Here is a 20,401-nt window from a genome sequence, read left to right as displayed (position 1 = left end):
ACTATGTTACTTCTTCAATAGTGTATATATGTTACTTTGTCTTATTTATTTTTCCTGCACCTAATTGTGGCTTTGAGAATTCATTTTCTACACCGAAGAAAAGAAGAAGCCAGTGACTGTTTTAACGCTTTGTTGTCTCCTAAGCTCTTAAGTGTTTATAAAACTGGTGTTTTGATGATTATGTACATCACATTGTTTTTGTGATTATCGCTCAGAACTATGTTCTTTCAAGCTCTTTTAGTAAAAGTTTTTGCATGCTTTTTAGTTGCAAAACCATTAGTTTCTGAGATGGCTACCATGATAAATGCATTAGTTACTATCAAATTATGCTGCAAAATGATTAGTTTCATAAGTTTCACCATCTACATTGATATTTATGTTGAAAAGGGAAGGATGCGAAGGGTGGTGAAAAGGATAAAGCACTGGAAGAAATGAACGGCAAGAGCTGTAGCATAAATATTGGACGTAAAGGGTGTTTTTTTTTTAATCTTGAGAGTGTTCTTTATGTACTGCTAAAATTTATTTCTTAATTTGCTTCACCAGTGCCAAAAATCACAAAACTATAATTTATCCTTTCTTCTTTCAGATTCTAATTTACACAGTTCTAACCTATTAAATCAAAAGTATTTATGTACATAAATTATATTAAAAATCAAAAGCAAAAAAATTAGTGTTAAAGCAGTATAACTAATTGTATTACTCTTTTATGATGCAATTAAATAAAATATAAAATACTCAGAAATTTACACAATATAACTATAAAATAGGAATACATATAAATTGAATAAATTGATATCTATTATCAATATACAAAAAGAAGTAAGAAGAAAATAAAATATTTATGGATTATAAAATGGCAAAATAAAGAGGAAATAAACACACAAAATTTATTACTTCGAACCAAGTTAGTCTGTTTATTCTGCTAATAAAATTCAAATATCTTTCAAATCACTCAAGAAATCACAATAATTCTATTAATAAAATTTACTTTACCTAAGATAAGTCACATTAATCCACTCAGAAACTAATAAAAACATATTATATAGAATACTAATTTCATATTCAAAAAGCAACTAATATGTACCTTTAAAAAATCAACCTATCTACATTTGTTTTACTGTTTTAGACATTTTCTGATTTATTAACTCTAAATTCATTATCTTTTTTAAAAATACACAAAAAATTATAAAATTCTAGAAGAACTATCTTTTGGTCTATTAATTGACCCAAAATAATATGTAAAAGCATTTTCCGCGCGTAGCGCGGACAGAGACTCTAGTCATATTTAAAATCGTAACTAACTAATACTATTCAACTTTTCTTAAAAAATTATTGAAAATAAATCTATAACTATGATATTCCGAAAGAAGATGATCTTATACTTGCTTGAAAATTTATGAATATATGATTGGGAATACTAATAAAAGCTTCATAATATTCAAATATTTATGTGAATCTTTTAAGGAATATTCACTTTAAAGGCACCACACTTGATTATGTATTTCTATTTATAATTTTATATATTTAATGTAAGAGTTTACTAATTAATATTATTTTAATATTTTTATATTATGTGTTAGTTATTTATAAAAAATTTATGGATTTATATTACTTATATTTATCATTGTATAAAATATAAATAATTTTGAAGTTCTGCTTTTGAAAAAAAACTTTGTAACTTTAAATTTAGAGTTTTGAAAATTTTAAAATAAAAATTCTTTCTGGAGATGCTCTTGAAAGAGTATTGTATAGCATGTTTCTAGACAATTCAATTTTTTTTTTTTGGGTTTCTGGTTAAAGATTTCCAATTAGAACCGGCTTACACAAAATTCTCGATCGGTTATTTGGTTTCATAATTTAATCTTGATAATCTGATTCATGTACTCTCACTTTCTTCTCGCTTATTTACGCATGTATTTACATGGTTCCCAGTTATTTTTGCTAATTATTATATTGGATCACAAAGAAAATTTGTATTAAACATATGATATATGAACCATGCTTGTCTAATTGCATTACATTCGTAGGTGTCTACCGTATGTCATACTGCTGAATTTTTTTTAAGCCAACAGCAGCCAATAAGATATGATTAATTTTGTTTGTCATCAAGAAATGATTAACTTTTTTTTTGACATCAAACGGCTGATCTATTATTCAAGTTTGAGGTAGTCTGGGAAATCAGACCGGAATACAACAACCAATGTAATACAATTTCCTATAGAAGGAACGTGCTATCTTAGCTAAAGAATCAGATGATAAATTTTCAGATCGAGGAATAAAAACAATTGAGAACTCAGGAAAATTGATCTTCATCTTCTACAACTCATCCAATTCAGTGAAAAAGTTGGGCCATGCTCATGGGTTTTAAATTATTGAGACTAGATCCTAGCAATCTGTACCAAAAGCCTGGCACGTGGATAGTTGAAGCATGCATTCCATTGCCCATAATAGGGCCTCAAGCTCCGAGTGAAGTGGTGAGATTATTCGTGGTTGATTCCTTGCTCTCAATAAATGTGTTGTTCCTCCTGCAGTGTTCCATGTCCATCCATAACCACTAAAGAGTGCGTCATGTGTCCATGAGCCATCTATCAAGCATCTCTCCGAATTTGATTGTTGTTCTGGTGGCCTCGTGGTCATTTGTTCTTCTTGTTTCTTATGCGCCTCAAACCATACATAACATTCTGATTCAGCATGTCTGACAGTCTCCACGGGTCTCTATCTAGTCCTCAGAATAGTTTATCATTCCTTGCTTTCCAAGTGTACCACATAATCTAAGGATATGGGTCTCTGTCCAGTTCAGGATCCTCTATATCATTTTTCCTCCAGAACAGATAATCTATGTTCATATATATAATGACTCGAGGTAGGGAACATCGAAGGTGGAGTTGGGGTAGCTGCATTTGCCCATGTCTGTAGAGCTGGGGGACACTCAAATAGTGCATCGTTTATCGTCTCATCTTCTACTCCACATCTAGGACAATGATTGTCACATCGCATATGACGATGTGTTAAATTACTTGTTACTGCCAGTTGTCCACATATCGCCTGCCAAACAAAATGTTTTAGCTTTGGTGGAGCCTTTATCTTCCAAGCAAATGCTTGTAGTTTTTCAATACTCGGTTCCCCTTGATCTTCCACTTTATTGAGAATGTTTGTTGCTACCCAATATCCTGATTTAACAGTATACATTCCATTCTTTGTGTAGCTTCAGCAATATTTGTCTCGTTGATAGCTTGGACTTATGGCCAAGGATTGGATTAGTGGGATATCATCATGGTGTACATAGTTCCGAAGCATTTCTAAATCCCATGTTTTTGGCTCTTCTGACATAAGATCTCGAGCTAACATCATTGGATGCATCACTGGGGCTACCGGTCTAGCTGGTTTTGATGGTATGGTCGGTATCCAAATGTCTTCCCAAATCCTGATCTCATTTCCTGAGTGTACCTTCTGTCTTATGCCTAATAACATTAGTGGTTTTGCTGCCATTATACTTGTCCAGCCATAAGAGGATTTGTCTACCGAAATTTGGCCGCAAGGGCATGCTACATCTGTAGTATTTCCCTATGAGGACTCTAGCTACTAGGAAATCTGGATTTTGTAGGAGGCGCCATAATTGTTTTTCCAGTAGCGCCAGGTTGAATTCATGAATCATCCTGAAGCCAATTCCTCCCTCTTCTCTTGGTTTGCAAACATTTTCCCATTTAACCCAATGTATTCCTCTTTTGGGGAGGTTTGAGCTCCACCATAACTGTGCAATGGCACTAGCTATGTTTTCACAAATCTCCAATGGTAGTAAGAATGTCGACATAACATAAGTAGGTAAGGCTAATAAGATAGACTTAATGAGCACTTCCTTTCCACCCTTTGTTAACCATCTTCCTGTCCATCCATTCACTTGGTGTTGTAATTTCTCCTTCAGGAAAGCAAATAATCTCCTTTTCGATCCACTAATGTCCACAGGAATACCAAGATATGTTCCCATTCCGCCTTCATTTGTAATTCCGGTTGTACTTTTAATGATCTCCTTCACCGTCGCAGGTATCTTTTTGCCAAAGAGCAAGGAAGATTTGTCAAAGTTGATATATTGTCCTGAAGCTTTCTCATATGTCTTAAGAACTTTCATGACTTCATCGCATTCACGGGGCTCCGCCTTACAGAAGAACATGCTATCATCAGCGAAGAGAAGGTGTGATACCGGGGGGCTAGCGCGCGAGGCACGCATCCCTGTTAGCTTACCTTGATTCTCTACATGATTAAGAAGGCTAACAAGCACTTCCGTGCATAAGATAAAGATGAAAGGAGACAAAGGATCTCCTTGACGTAAACCTCTGTGTGGGGTTATATTCCCTTGAGGTTGACCATTGAATAACACATGGTATTTCACCGATGTTACAAACCGCATAATCCATTCAATCCACAATTCCGAAAAGCCCATTTTTCGCAGGACTGCACTAATGAAGTCCCATTCTAGACGATCATATGCTTTGCTCATATCTGTCTTTATCGCCATTCTTCTATTTCTTCGTCCAGGATTTGTACGGAGAGAATGGAACATCTCCTGTGCTATTAGAACATTATCAGATATTTGTCTTCCAGCAACAAAGGCTGACTGGGTTTCTGATATTCGGTCCGGAAGTATTTTCTTTATCCTCTGACATAAGACTTTAGAGATAATCTTATAACTAACATTGCAAAAACAGATTGGCCTAAACTGAGACATCTCATTTGGCTTATCTTTCTTAGGGATAAGACAAATATTAGCATCGTTAAGGCTATGCGGCATCGTACCCTCAAAAAGGAATTCATTAACCAAACAAATTAAATCTTCTTTCACTGTATCCCAAAATTTCTGATAAAAGAGGGCTGTCATACCATCAGGTCCAGGGGCCTTTTCTGGATGCATCTCGAAGAGTGCCAATTTGACTTCCCATTCTGTGACGGGAGCTGTCAGATCCGTATTATTTTGATCAGAGATCTTCGTTGTGACATTGGCCAAGGCGTCATCAATGAGCTCTGGGTTGGAAGTTTCGAAAAGTTTCCTGAAATAATCAGTAGCGATGGCTACTAATTTGTCTTCATCTTCCACTAGATTCCCAGCAGAATCTAAGAGACCAGTAATTTTATTCCGCGCTCTTCTCTGTCTCACTATAGCATGGAAGAACATCGTGTTCAAATCTCCTTCTCTCAACCAGAATATCCTGCTCTTTTGCTTCCAGTATCTCTCCTCAGCTTTAAGAGCCTCAGTGAGTTCTTTAGGTGCTAATCCTATCTCTTATGTTGTAGTCTCATCATTAGAGTAAAGGTTGTCTATCTTTGCCTTGAGCTCCTCAATTTGTTTTGAGGCATTCAACTCTTTTTTCTCTTCTCCATTGTCCAAGTGCTTTTCTACAACTGGATATATGATCCATGATAGTTGCATTAGGTGGAAGGTCTGGAGAGTTCCATCCATCTGAGATTACTTGGTCTATCTCCTCGCTATCCATCCATCTTTTATCAAATTTGAAAGATTTCCTTTTCCTCATTTTCTTGGTGAGAATATCTGCTAGTACCGGACGATGATCCGACCCCCACATTCGGAGGTATTGTAATTTAGTATGTGAAAATTTTTCATGCCATTCCTCGTTCCCAAGTGCACGATCCAAACGACATCGTACATTCCCAGTGGTCCGTTTTCCAACCCATGATCACTGGTTTCCTGTGTATGGAATTTCTAGCATACCACAATCAGAGATCATTTGATTGAATGAAAGAAATGATGTATCAGATCTTTTTTCCCCCTTCTTTGTCATGGTGTCCTCGTATTTCATTAAAATTTCCAATCATGAACCAAGGTCCATCTCTAGTGGTGGCAAAACGCGTAAGGCGTTCCCAAACTTGATCTCTTTTATCTAACACATGATCCCCAAAAACGAATGTCATGTAGACATTTATTCCATTAATGACTGCTTTTACAACAATCATTCCATTATTCGAAAATCAAACAACAACTTGAAATTCATCCATAAAAAAACAAAGCTAAACCACCACGTTAGTCAAGAGGCTTAACGGTAAACAATTTATTAAAACCTAAGTCAGCCTGAATGTTTTGCAACAGCAGCTTCCTATTCTTCGTCTCAGAAAGGAACAAGATTCCTGGGCGATGCTTCTGACACATCTCCGTGAGGCGTCGAACTGTGAGGTCGTTCCCTATCCTTCGACAGTTCCAACTGAGTGTCTTCATTGATAAGGGAGGGGCGGATGTTTGGCATCCACCATACCACATTTCACATTTGTCTTCCTCCTCAGTGCTGCTTGTTGATGGCCCCTCAGACCTCGCGCTCCACTACCTTGCGGCTCACTTTGCTTATTGATTCTTGGTGATGCACGTCTTGTAGACTGGGTAGTTGAAAATAGGGATCTTGTGATACTTCTTGTCTTAGCCTGATCGTCCCCCTTATCCTTCTCCACTGACTTCTCTTTTGGTTCAATCATAAGGATTGAACCGCTTTGATTTAACGCTGGAGATGGTTGGTTCGATTCCTCTTCAAAGTCATGTTTTTCCATTCTGTTGAGTTCATCTCCTAACAGATCATCTTCCTCCATCGCCATTAATTCATTACCAACCGGTTCATCATGCATATCTGCATCAGCGTCTTCATGGTTATCATCTTGCAATGCATCAATCTTTAAGGCATCATAAGGAGGGATGAGCTCATCAACTCCCACCAGGTCTGCTTTTTGCACCAGCATCGGCGCTCTATACGTAACATTCGAGTCATCTCTTTCATTGTCTTGTTCATGAACCAGAGAACCCGACCTACTACCCTCTCCCTTTTCCCCAGCCTGGTTTGTAGTAACTGATTTGCCAGAAGAGATGAGCAAACTTTGCCTAGACTGATCACGAATTCTCAGAGGTTGTTCCTTCGCCCTCCATAACTCTCTGTTCATCTCCGTTTCACGCTTCTCCGTCTTACTATGTGAGTAAGGGTTAGGGGTCGGACCCTGACAGGAGTCGGACCTTGGAAGCCGGAAGCTGGGCAAATCTCCTCATGGATTATTTTTCCCCAACAGTTTGCCCCTTATTTCTGGCTTCATGTTTGAAGGCAGGAAATAACATGACTTTCTTCGTAGGACTTCATGAGTTGCACCATGGTACGAAGTTCCTTGATAAATTCAGGATACGATGTCGGCTCGTCTTTGGTCCAACACCGTCGCGTGGTTTGGAACAAGTAGTATATTTGTCGGTACACCCTATAGGCACAATGTCGTGGCTTGGACTGATGTAGGTGAAGACCGGGCGGGTCTGGTTGCTCTCTCGATTCTGATGGCCCACATATGGGAATCCTGGTCTTAGAGTAGGAGATAAATTTTCCTAGGACTTGAGATACACTGTCAAAGGCTCGTGGTGCCTTCTTTCATGATTAGGATGGCTCATCTGTAGGCGGATCCAATATCTTCGGACATCGAGGGAGTACCCGAGATGCTTGTGATGCCCCTGGGACTAAACTCGGCCTTGGTTCAGGTAAGACTTCAATTTGCGTTTCTCGCGGATTCTCTGGTTTCATCAATCGTGTGGAGCAAGGATGAGTCGGGATCCATGATTTCTGAGAAGGGAAGTCTTGGCAAGGATAGGAGAATGAAGAGGTTGAATATGACCCGGAGGCTAGCACTGAGGATCCTCGTTGTTGATTCTGTTGGCCTTGCTTTCTCCTTTTCGACCTTTTGAAAGCAACAGGTCTTCGTGCCGGTCCCCTTATTGCGTTCATCATACTTGATGCTCCTCGAAGTTTCGATGCTGTAGCTGTAGCTTCCTGCCTTGCCTTAGGATCTTACCTTGACCTCTGGCATGGGGACATTCAGCGATCTGTCTTGGTACTTGGAGATATCCTGTTCATCCCTCGTATCGGAGAAGATATCTTGGACATGTTGTTGGCGGCGAGCAGTAGTATCCATGTTGAACGAAGAAGGTGGAAACATTAGTTGAACTCTACCATTAATTTTTGGCTACTCTCAACTAGGTGACATTGCAACATGCCCCCGGAGGGAGGCCTTAATCAATGCGGGGATGACCTTGCGTCATGCTTTTCCTGGAACCTGGAGGATGCTGGGTGGTTGGATGAACTTCTCGTCCAGGGACCTGGTGGTTGGATGAACTTTTCGTCGAGGGACCCGAAGGCCAGATGGAATTTTTGTCCAGGGACCCGAAGGCCGAAGGGTGAATCCCTTCTTTAAACCGGGAGGGTTTAGTTTGATAACCTACATGTTATCTTAGGAACTTTGGGTCTTGTAACCCGGAGGTTCCTTAGGACCCGAAGATCTTATAAACTGGAGGCTCTTTAGGACCCGAAGGCCTTATCAACCGGAGGTTCTTTAGGACCCGAAGGCCTTATAACCCTTAGGTTGTTTAGGACCCGAAGGTCTTATAACCCTTAGGTTGTTCATCGACCCCCGAAGCTCTTTTTAGACCCGGAGGTTCTTGAACCATGGAACCCGAAGGTTCTTAGGTTCCTTGAACCCTGAGACCCCTTAGTAAACCCGAAGGTTTGTAATTTGATCCAGAGGTACTTGAACCCTGTAACTCGTAGGTTCTTAGGTTCCTTGAACCCTGAGGTCCCTTACCTAGGCCCGAAGGCCATTTATTAAACCTGAAGGTTTGCTCATTGAACCCTGAGGTCTTTGAGTGTTAGGGTTTAATCTCTGATTCCGGGGACTCTGATTAAACTAGGCTGATACCTCGAATCCGGAGGTTGATAACTTGGACCTGAAGGTCCCTGGTAAACCTGGAGGTTGGTAGTCAGACCTATGGGTCCTTGAACCCGGAGGTTCTTATTAGACCCGAAGGTCATTTAGACTCGAAAGTCCTTGATCAACCCTTAGGTGACTTTTTCAAATCCCAAGATTTCTTACAAGCCCGGAGGCTGTATTGAACCCGAAGGTTCTTTATAGGCCCTGAGGCCGTATCGAACCCGGAGGTTCTTTTTAGGCCTTGAGCCCGTATCAAACCCGGATGTTCTTTATAGGCCCTGCGGCCGTATCGAATCTGGAGGTTCTTTATAGGTCCTGAGGCCATATCGAACCCGGAGGTTCTTTATTGGCCCTGAGACCGTATCGAACCCGGAGGTTCTTTATAGGCCCTGAAGCCGTATCGAACCCGGAGGTTCTTTATAGGCCCTCAGACCGTATCAAACCCGGAGGTTCTTTATAGGCCCTGAGGCCGTATCGAACCTGGATGTTCTTTATAGGCCCAGAGGCCTTATTGAATCTGAAGATTCTAGATCTTGAGGTCGTATTGAACCCGAAGGTTCTAGACCCTGAGGCCTTATTGAATCCGAAGATTCTAGACTATGAGTTCGTATTGAACCTGGAGGTTCCAGACCCTGAGACCTTATTGAATCCGGAGATTCTAGACCCTGAGGTCGTATTGAACCCGGAGGTTCTAGACCCTGAGGCCTTATTGAATCCAAAGATTATAGACCCTGAGGTCGTATTGAACCCGGAGTTTCCAGACCCTGAGGCCTTATTGAATCCGGAGATTCTAGACCCTGAGGTCGTATTGAACCCGGAGGTTCTAGACCCTGAGGCCTTATTGAATCCGAAGATTGCAGACCCTGAGGTCGTATTGAACCCGGAGGTTCCAGACCCTGAGGCCTTATTGAATCCGAAGATTCTAGACCCTAAGGTCATATTGAACCCGGAGGTTCCAGACCCTGAGGCTTTATTGAATCCAGAGATTCTAGACCCGGATGTCGTATTGAATCCAGAGGTTTATGGGCTTGTATGCATTTTCGGGAGGTCTTTTGATCGTACTCTGCTGCCCGTAGGCGAGCACCTCTCGATCATGTTATTGAGAAACCGCACTCTGCCACCCGGAGGTATAGGCCACTCTCATGAATCTCAATGATGCACTCTACCTTTCTGCAGAAAAGGTCACTCTCAGACTTATTGTGGTCTGGCGTGGGCCTGCCCCGCAGAGCGACTTCACACCAGACACACTACTTTTTACGTCTGGATAAGTATTAAATTTTGGTGCTAACCGGTTTTTTCGCACATTTGCTCCCTGCATATCAGCCGTCAGCATCTGATTATAGTACTTTGCAGTACGTCATGCCCCCTGCGTGTATTCTAGCTCGTAGCGTCTTTAACGCGAGGTTTGGGTAGCACTAGTACGTGGTCCCCATGTAACTCTTGGCTATAGGCCTTTATGCAGGGCCCGTTGTGCAGACATTATAATAGGGTTGATCAGACCCATTCCATATATGTCGTACACCTATGTGAGTAGCCTCACTAGCATGGGGTTGGCTAAGATCTAAGGTCCCTTAGGGCCTGATCCAGCTAGTATGCCCCCTTTAAGTACTTAAATATATAATAATAGTAATAGTAATATAGAAAGCTTGATCCGGGGACCTTGCTTTTAGAATTGATAGAATTTGAGGTGCAAAGCGTTCCAGCAATTGGGTTGGACCTTGCCGTTGCTGTCTTGCAACTTATAAGCTCCTGCCCCTTGCATCGCAATTACCTTATAAGGGCCCTCCCATCCGGGGGCGAGTTATCCGGCTGACTTGTCCCTTGTGTGGTCGCAAACTCGCCTTAAGACCCAGTCTCCTTTCTGGAAGGTTCTGGATCTGACCTTTTTTGTTGTACACCCAATATAGGGTTCGCCAGGATCGGAGCTCCCTTGGGGCCTGATCTAGCTAGTATGCCCCTATATTTGTTTTCATGGATGTTCCACTTCTAAGCAACTGCATAGATTCGCTCCCTGTACAAACTCTGAGTTTGGATACAGTACTTTGCGATTGTACTTATGCCTCCTGCATTATTGCAGGGACTGGCATATTTTGTACGAAGGTGTCCTGCATATTTTTCGGCACGTGGCCTTTATGCAGGATCCAGGACACGGGACGTGAGTTTTTTCAGTTCATGTTACCTGGTGTTAGGGATGGACGCTGGTCGGAGTCGGAGCCGGAGGTTCGGAGTCGGAGCCGGAGCCTTGGAGTTGGAGCCGGAACTTCTTCACGTGAGAATTTGAATACCGGGGTCCTGCTCGGATGAATCTGAAGACCTGGCTTTGCTTACTCCCAAGATATTGCCCCTTATCTTTCGATTTCATGGGTGAAGTCGGGAGATAAAGTGTTCTCCTTGGTCAGCCGGAGTCGCTCTATCTCATGGGCCTTGTCGTGAGCAGGACGCCCCTTCTCCAATGCCCCTTCTCAAGTGTTCTTCTTAGGCATGGGCCGTGTTTGAACGTGGGGGAAAGTCGTCTTTCCTGAAGTAGACCAGGGTCTATAGTAGGTATCCGTAGGTGCTGGACCTGTGTGGAGATGATATTGCAGGGTTCGGGACCTTGATCTTTTATATCGTTGGACGACTAGATTTGCTTTCAGGCCCCATGTAGATCTCTCTCAGTGAGGTAGGGTTTGATGGAGATGGACTTGCTGACGCTTCAGTGAGCGTTGACATTCATCTGCTGGAAGCAGGGTCCTTAGACATGTAGCAGGACCTTGGAGGAATGGAAATCTTATTCTCTCGTTTCTAGGGATGACGAGCTCGTTTCTTGGTGTAAGGCCTTGATGGAACGTGGTCTTCAAGTAGTATTGTTGTTCGGCTGGCGGGGATCAGTCGTATCTGTTGGAATCTGATGTAGGTGATCTACTGCCCCTTTCGGAAGCGGGAATTCTTGATACCAGTTTCGCATTACAGTGACAAGCATGATCTATCTTTTTAGCGCATGGCCCTGGTGGCATATAGCCACATGTTTGCGAGATCCGAATGACGTATGGCAAGGCCAAGCAGGGGAATTGTTGATTTACTTCAGTAAGTAAGTCCTTGCTTATGCCCCCAATGATTAGATACTGGTTGGAGGATGATCTCTTGAAGGCCTACATCCTTGGGAAGCAATATTCTCCATCTTATGTTTTCTTCTCTTTTTCTTAGTCTTTTGGGGATGTCCCCTGACCATAGGCAGGAGAAGTTCAGTGGGAGATGGTAGCCGACTAAAGACCATGGTTCTTCCCGTTCCTTTAACAAGACCTTTGTTGAGGATGGTTCTTCGCATGGATTAGCGTCTTTTACTATAGATAGGGACGTGGTTAGTCCATTCCTGCTGCTGACCTTCCCTACATATTGCTTTGCTCCTATTTATTGGATATCCTCCTTGTTGTGGGCAAGCCAACGAGATTCGTTGATGCATGTTGCCCCTTGGGTTAACGCTCAACTCATTTTCCCCTGCTTTCCTCGGGGTCGTGTCTTTCTTTAGAGGTTCAAGAAGACATATGGCCTTTGGAAATCTTGAGAGGCACGTGGCTTTAGCTTCCTTTAGGAGCATATCAGGGTACATCGCCGGGAAAAGCTGTAGTGAGGTAATCGGGGCTTGCTTTCTTGCGAAGTCATTAGATTTCCCCTCCTTGTGAGGTGAATAGCTGTAGACCCGGAACCTAGAATAGAACCTGATTCCAGAGCCCGAAAACTGGGATCCGGAACCTGGAAGTTCGGCTTTCTCTTCTGGTTGAGTAGTAGTGGGAAAGCGAGCTCTCTTGTTTCTCTCATTTGGTTCTGAATGAGTAGAGGATATGAAGGCCACCAAGGCTTGATGTAGAACTAGCAGTTTCTCTGGCTCCTTGGCGGCAGACAAAGCAGCGGTTTGCCCGGCGTCTGGTCAGGGTTCCTCATACTTTTGGTTGGTTCATAGCTTTTCCACAGGAACTCCATGGAATTCGCTGAGTATTCAAAAGGCGTTCTCTAGCTATTCTACCACCTAGATGCTAGAACCTAGAAGGAAAGGTGGTTCCATTGTTACCTCTTAATGGTCGCATGGTATGCATGCAGTATCCCTAGGAACTCTTTTTCTGGCTCCTCCGTTAGAAATTATTGAAGTCGTAAACCAGAAAGAGAGGTGTTGTCCCTTGCTTGAGAACCTTGCATCTCTCTTATGTAAGGCAGGGTTGTGAACCTGGACGCATTCCCCGGTGTCCAAGACTTGCTAGATTATTGCTAGTAGGACTCCCATCGATATTTGATGTTGGTGAGGACTGCTCCTAGTCGGGATCGTTGAATCCAAAGGACGCAGGGGCCTGATTTCCATTTAAGGCCCATAACTAGAAGGTATCAGAGACTATACGAATCTGATTCCTGGTTGGGACCTGGAACTAGCAGGTGCCAAGGGTTACAAGGGTCTGATTTGGGGTTAAGACATGGAACCCGCAGGGACCAAAGACTGTAGAAGCCGGATCTTTGATGCAGACCTGGAATCAGCAAGGACCAAAGACTGTAGATGTCGGATCTTTGGTTAGGACCTGGAACCAGCAAGGACCATAGACTGTAGAGGTCGGATCTTTGGTTAAGACCTGGAACCAGCAGGGCCCAAAGGCTGTAGAGGCCTGCTTCAAGGGTGGGACCTGGAACCGGAAGGAACCAGAGACTGTAGAGGTCTGATTTGTTGTTTAGGTCCGAGATCTGCAGGGAAAAGCAGGACCTCATAGGTAGTTCCTGCGTAGAACCTTCCTGCCGCTGTTAACATAGTGTTATCCCCTCTAGGAGAGGTGTTTCCAGCCATGTGGGCCACGGATATGATGAGAAGAGGTCGTTTCTTGCCCCCAGGTGGCTGGGATGGGGACCTTTTACAGAAATAAATGAAATATCCCTTTCGCCTATCACCATCGTCACGTAGTTTAGGACTGCCCCTCCTTCTAGCGCCAAACTGTTAGGGTATTTTATGGTACACGCGATTTGTGCTCAGCCTACGGAATGATAGGAGGAAAGAGATAAGTAGTCGTAGTGCTTTCTCCTGCTGCAGTGGTCGATGAACCAAGAGATCCTGCTTTTAGGATACTTCGATAAGGATATGGGCCAGTATATATCGTCAAGGCCTTCGTGCCCACAAGGGTATTGGTCGTTAGGCAAGGGCTGCCTATCTATGGTGAGGCCCGCAGGGTCCATAATGAAGGACGCAAGGTCTTCATGATGTATAGTCGATGGTTCCTGGTTCTGAAGGTTCCTTCCAGGTTCTAAGTCATGGAACCATGGAAGAAGTGGGGATTTATAGCGGCATCCTACAGTGGGGATTGCCTACATACCCCTCGGAAGGGGATCAAGCCAATTGTAGTTCATATATTGGAGGCACGTAGCCTGATGGAGGCACAAAGCCTTGTAGAGGCGCAGAGCCTGATGGAGGCACGTGGCCTTGTGGAGGCGCGGAGCCAGATGGAAGCACGTAGCCTGATAGGCACGTGGCCTTGTAGTTGATAGGAGTCATCTATTATAGAGGACGCATGGTCGGAATAGATGACGAGATCTGTGGGATGCTGCAGTGAGCATGGAGCTTCGATATGCTTCATGGAGCATGGAGTGTCCCTGCCGATGAGCTGGAGATTATAGCCTGAGCCAATATATGAAGTTATAGACGTGCTTCCATGAACAGGGACATCAACTTGTTGGTGATGATCGCGTGGATTTGTCCTCCATAGGCATGTCAGTGGAGATAGTCTTTTAGGTCAATTCATGCCTTGGTAGCCGTCGAATCGACTATGGGGTTTATATCTTCTGTAGATGGACGTCTGCCTCTACTGTGGACGTGGATCAATGAGTATAGAGCCTCATCTAGCTCATAGATATCGTCGGGATCAACCTATCATAGGCGAATCCAAGTGGAAGGTCTTCTAGGTGTGAAATATTGACTTGGCGGCTGTAGAACTTGTGATTTCTGTGGATGAACGTGTTGACCTCTCCTTTTAGGGTTTATTAACCCTTTATTTATAGCAGAAGTCGTGCCTCCTCTTTAGGATTTGGAAATATTCAATATATCCTTAGATAATAGAATATTTCCAATTTTATTAAAGGCGGCCAAATATCTTGGAATACTCCTCTTTCTTCTCTTGGATTTAAAGAGATTCGACCATATTATAATAAATATAGATGTTTACCTTTATCTTGAAGTTTTCCTTTTTTACTCAGAGGTGGGATTAATTATCTAGCCCGGAAACTTGAACCTGGGGCAAGGGTCGGACCCTGACAAGAGTCGGACCCTGGAAGCCGGAAGCTGGGGAAATCTCCTCATGGATTATTTTTCCCCAACAGTAAGAGGATTCTTCTCGAGTATCCTTCAGTCGTTCAGAGCCAGCCTGTCTTGGTTCTGCAACAGGCTGCTCTAAGTCTACAGGTTGCTTCTTCGGACAGTCTTGACTTTCATGTGACATAAGGCCACATGTTGTGCAGTGCTTAAACAACTTCTCATAGAAAAGCTTGATCTTTATGTCTTCTTTATTCCTTGTTTGTAGCGTTCGGTAGAACTTAGAGGCTTGGTGGAGTCCATTGGGACTTGGATTCTCCCATCGACAATATCTATCTTCTCAAGCTTTTCCAATCGATCTCCAATGGCTTCTAAATTTTGTTCCGTACATAGATGCAATGGGATTCCTTGAAGCTTGATCCCAAACGGAATTAGAGATGGGTAGTTCTCGTCGATCACTGGTTCCCATCTTACAAGCACAAACATACAATAATTGTAGTGGAACGGCCCTTGATTGAGGGCATACAGAAGATCTTCCTCGTTATCAAAGGTAAACAGAAACCTGCCGTTACCTAAGTCACAAGCAGAGATCTTTTCAGCCATTCCCCACCCTTCCGGCATCGCAACAATGAGTCCTTCAACGTTTTGCTTCTTCGGAAATAATATCTTGCCTATAAGAGACAGTTGATATTCCTTGATCAAGTTTTCATCTTCCTGATCCGGAAGCGGGATAGGCTCATCATCATCATCGTCATGAAGTGCAATGGTTTTGCCTTTGTTCGCCATATCGTACGAAGGTACAATATTCCACAAACGATAATGATTGATTTGTATGTGGAGAAACAGAGATCGGGGATGATGAACGGTACAGATCCAGTAACCTTCCGGGAGATCGGCGTTGTTATGGCTTGTGTGTTACGGAACAGAGACAAAACAGAGGCGGAACAGAAGCGTAGCGGAGGCGGCACAGAGAAGCGTAGTGGGCACTGCTAGATAACAAAGATCAATCTAGAGTGAGAGGCTAAACGATCATCAAAGGATGAATCACTTAGAGAGTATCCATGATCGCCGTCAGAGTCTCCCTCAGCTGCTTAAGTGAAGTTATCAGATGTGATACTTTCGCAAAATAAAAATAAAATATCAAAAAATGATTAATTATATGAATGATTTTTTTAGATTTTATATTTTAAGGGATATTTATATGATTTATCATTTAACTTGTGCCTCCTTTAGGAGTGTCTCTCTCTCTCTTCTGTTAGAGAGAGAAAATTTCTCTCAAGACCCTGTTATGAAATTCTAATCTTTTATAGGGTTTTGAGATACTCCGTTCATTTCGTTTTTGTTGTTTATAAACTTTCGATTGTTAGATCAAAATTTTGTTTCCGCTAGTCGGATCTGTATCTTCGCTTGGGCGATTTCCTCTTCGCAAGGCGACTTTTGAAGTGGTTCAATAATATCCAGTCACCCTTGATTTGTTGTTTGAGTAGCAACCTTTTGCTGTTTCTTCATTCAATCCCGGTGTTTAGTGTTCAGAAGCTTCTATCACTGATCAGCTGAACCTCTTTCTAGAGTATCAGTCTCTACCTACTTTTTTAACCATCAATTGTTGTAAAGGGTGGAGCTTCTCTGATGAATGGAGGTTGAGTTAGAAAGGTGTCTTAGATCCTTTGGAAACAGATTCAGCATAGTTGACGTGAATACGGTTCGACAAAGAGTCTATTTTCATATTGATCCACTCCTCCAGTGTTATCTACAGTGAATAGCAGCCTCTCCGATCTATTAATCAACGATTGCAGAGTGAAAGGTACTGAGTTCAAGGTCTTGGCATCTAGAAGGGTTGCAGTGGCTCAATCGGAAAAACTTCGCCTAAAGTTTCATCGTTAGATCGAGACGGTTGAAGCGGTGGAGTTTGCTTAGTGTTAATGCTTGTTCTGAGATTTTGACACGTTGCAGAAACCCTACACGCTTTATTATTATTGTTCTTATATTCTGTATTTTCGGATGGGTTTACAGCCGAACTTTGTAACTCATGCTTCAGCCCGTTGGACTTAAATGAAGTGAATTATGTTAACAAAAAAAAACTTGTGCCTCCTCCTTTATAAATTTCTTAGCGTGAAATTGTGTAGATAGTGACCGAATGTATATCTTAGAGAGTGGACTAAAATTGTATGGACAGTATAGAGAAATCTGTATTCATTTAACTAATATACATAATTGAACGCACGTTGGACGAAATATTTAATGAATGGCATGATCTTGTAATTTTTTTAGTAAACAAAAGTTTTTTTACATGTGTGCAGAGAAGGACTGTGGAACTACCATGTAACCATTGATATATCTCCTATATATTAAAAGAGAAACATTACAATATTTGAAGTAACCATGTGTCATTACCACAATGCTTCTTAGAATCTTTAGAGAAATAGGTTGGTTCATATGAATATATAATAAGCTTTTTATTAAACTAACAATAAATTAATTATTATTGGTTTTCATTATTTCCTTAAATAAAATTACGGAATTTCCTAATGTAGCTAAAGTATATATATGACAATTAAAGATTTTGAATAATAAAAATTTGATAAAATTAGAATAGAGTATCATTTATCATTTTAAAAAACTTATTAAAATAAATTAATAGTAAAAATTTAGATTTTTCCGTATGTGTTATATTTTGAATTTTTTAAAATGACTATAAATAACTAAAATTGTTAAAAATCTCACATTAAAAATTTTGTGACCATGGTTTAAAATTTTGTTACGACAAGATACAAATGAATAAAAATCATATAATTAGAGAGTATTATTTAATAAATATTAAGATCAACATATATGTATATATATATAATTAAGATATATACCATACAAATAAATAAAATTTAATTTCGAAGCTTTGAACAATCTTTTTTATTTAATTTTTGATCAAATATTGACAACTTAATATTAAATTATAAATTTTGCATAATTTAAAAACAAAATTACTAAATTTATTAAACATCTCACAATTAAAATTTTGTTATCAGTATTTTAAAATTTTTATTATAAAAAATATGAATAAAAACACTAGTTAATAGATATCAATATTTTGTTTTGTCATCAAATTAATAGTATCAATATTAAAAATATAAATATCATTTAAATTTAGTTATTTACCATATAAATAGAAATAATTTTTGTTTGGATTAATAATATTTGTTTAGGTGTTCGCACAAATTTAATTATATACATAATAGTTACAGAATTTTTAATTATTTAATATATATTTATTATTTTATAACATGTAAAATAACATATAATATGTAAAAAGTGATTTATATATAATTTTCATCCCACGCAAGGCGCGGATCTTAAATCTAGTAAATGTTATAACTTAAAAATTACTTCTCAAATAATATATAAGGGATGCCGATTATACAAACGCTCGAACACCTTTTTGACCTTTTAATATCAAAAAGATCATGTATGAAATTTGAAATTACAGTTGCTGTAGAAAAAGTGTATATATATATATATACACCTTTTTTTTTGTCAACTGGGTTTTCATTAAAAGCCCAAAAGGCTTTACAAATGTGAAGATTTAAAACAAGGCCCAAATACAACAGAGATTAAACATTAATATTAAAATTTTAAATCGGTAGAAATAAGGAAAACTTGTCACGCTTGATGGGTGTCTTTAGGACACGTAAAGACCACATGTCTTCTTCTCAATAAAGGCAATCACGGCCACCTCTTCGTCTCACCACCGCGCAATTTACCCTATCGCCACCGTGCCTGAACCATCTCCGCCGTAGAAAGATTCCTCGGGTTGACAGCTTCACAGCTTCTCCAAACCTAAGAATCGATGGAAACCTTGTCTCCAGCTCCATCACCTCCTTTCTCCATCTTCTTTCTAACCTTCTTTTGTGTTTTGAATCCTTCAACCACCGGGGATTATAAACCAGAGATATCTCGATTGATTAATAAGAAGTCTTTTGTCGGACCGCCGAAAGACGCCAACTCAGCTAAACCTCCATTAAATTAGCCGAACTCTATCTAACACCGCCTCCTCCTTTCTGCTAAGAAACTTTACTCAGAGCACATCGGCTTTCATGGGAGTAAAAGATTGATTCTTATTAGATTAGGAGTAAACGCATAATATCCTTGAATAGAGAAGTATCCAACACAAACAAAAGGGATCTGGAAATTTGAAACATAAGAGGAGGACGATCTAATGATCGGATAAAACTTATTATTCAATCCAATATCGAAGAGATAAGTATTGAATAGATCCAACAGTTTCGTCCTTAGATTGAAACACAACAAAATCCCCAAGGGAAACATAAAATCGCCATAGTGAAAAAAGATAAACTATTTAAAACCGAAGATTATATTACAGTAAAACAAAAAAAATCAATTCCTTCCCTCTAAAAGATCAGATCGGTGTGAGACAGGATGGAAAAGAATTGAGAGAAAATTATCTCTCTAAAGGTAGAGAGAACCCTAATTTTGTTATATATATACACCTTTATTTTCTACATTTATGAAGTTCAAAAGTTGGGAAAACAAAAGATAATTCATAGTCAATATTGCTTGCTAATCATTAATAACTATAGGCTATCGTGCAGCTAAAAACAAACCTCAGAGGAATTTCAGGAAATTGAATTTTCTTTGTTGATTTGACTCTTCTTTTTCTTGCAAGAATCATCGATAAATTCAGTAGTTGTTGCATAGAAAAGCTATATATCGTTTCAGTATTCCAATCTTTTGATACAGTATGAAATGAAATAAACTTACGTGGACTTCAACTAAAATAATACGGTGTGGCAATTAAGGATGGGTGTTGGACCTGATTTCGGTTAGTTTTCTTAATGGGCCGAGACTAAAAACATAGACTGCGAAGGGAGAAGTCCACAGCAAGTACGCGAGCTCGAGACGAAGTTTTCAAAGATCCGGAGATCGCGGAAGAGGTTGCGAAGATCGTGGAGCGAGACATTTATAAAAGAAGAAGAGAGATCAAGCATAAGTACACGTGAAAAACCCTAGATATAGCACATAATACACAATGACTTTGTTTTATACCGCTTTAGATCTGTTCTTTCATTGATTTCTGTTTTAGTTTCGGATCTCGTTTCACTCATTGTAACCGATTTTTTTACTCAATAAAATCCATTTTTTTCAACCGATTTCCGATTACATCATTGTATTCTAAGGATATTGTTGCGATATTGTTGCTCACATCCTTTTCATTACAGTTTACATCTCAAACACTATCAAATACTTAGTGTAGATTTTAGGATCTACATTATGGCGCCGACTGTGGGGAAGATAAACGAAAAACGTCCTTGCTAAGAATCCGATCTGGTATTTCTAAGCACGATTATGGATCCCAATCAATCCGGAAACTCTCAACAGAGAATGGCCGACGTCGATCCCACTGGA

The 20,401-nt window shown here is 40.5% G+C and overlaps 1 protein-coding gene across 1 annotated transcript; it reads left to right on the top strand.

Annotated features, from left to right (window-relative positions):
• The first annotated feature begins 9,211 nt into the window (after positions 1–9,211).
• LOC130498100 (protein PELPK1-like) lies at positions 9,212–11,031 on the top strand. The gene is made up of 2 exons (XM_056991457.1): positions 9,212–9,774; positions 10,866–11,031. The coding sequence occupies exons 1-2, from the start codon at positions 9,212–9,214 to the stop codon at positions 11,029–11,031; spliced, it is 729 nt and encodes a 242-aa protein (XP_056847437.1).
• Positions 11,032–20,401: the final 9,370 nt, after the last annotated feature.

The sequence above is a fragment of the Raphanus sativus genome, chromosome 7, assembly GCF_000801105.2.
Source record: "Raphanus sativus cultivar WK10039 chromosome 7, ASM80110v3, whole genome shotgun sequence".
Taxonomy (NCBI): Eukaryota; Viridiplantae; Streptophyta; class Magnoliopsida; order Brassicales; family Brassicaceae; genus Raphanus; species Raphanus sativus.
The sequence above is the reverse complement of the archived record's forward strand: the minus strand, read 5'-3'. Positions and strand labels throughout refer to the sequence as shown.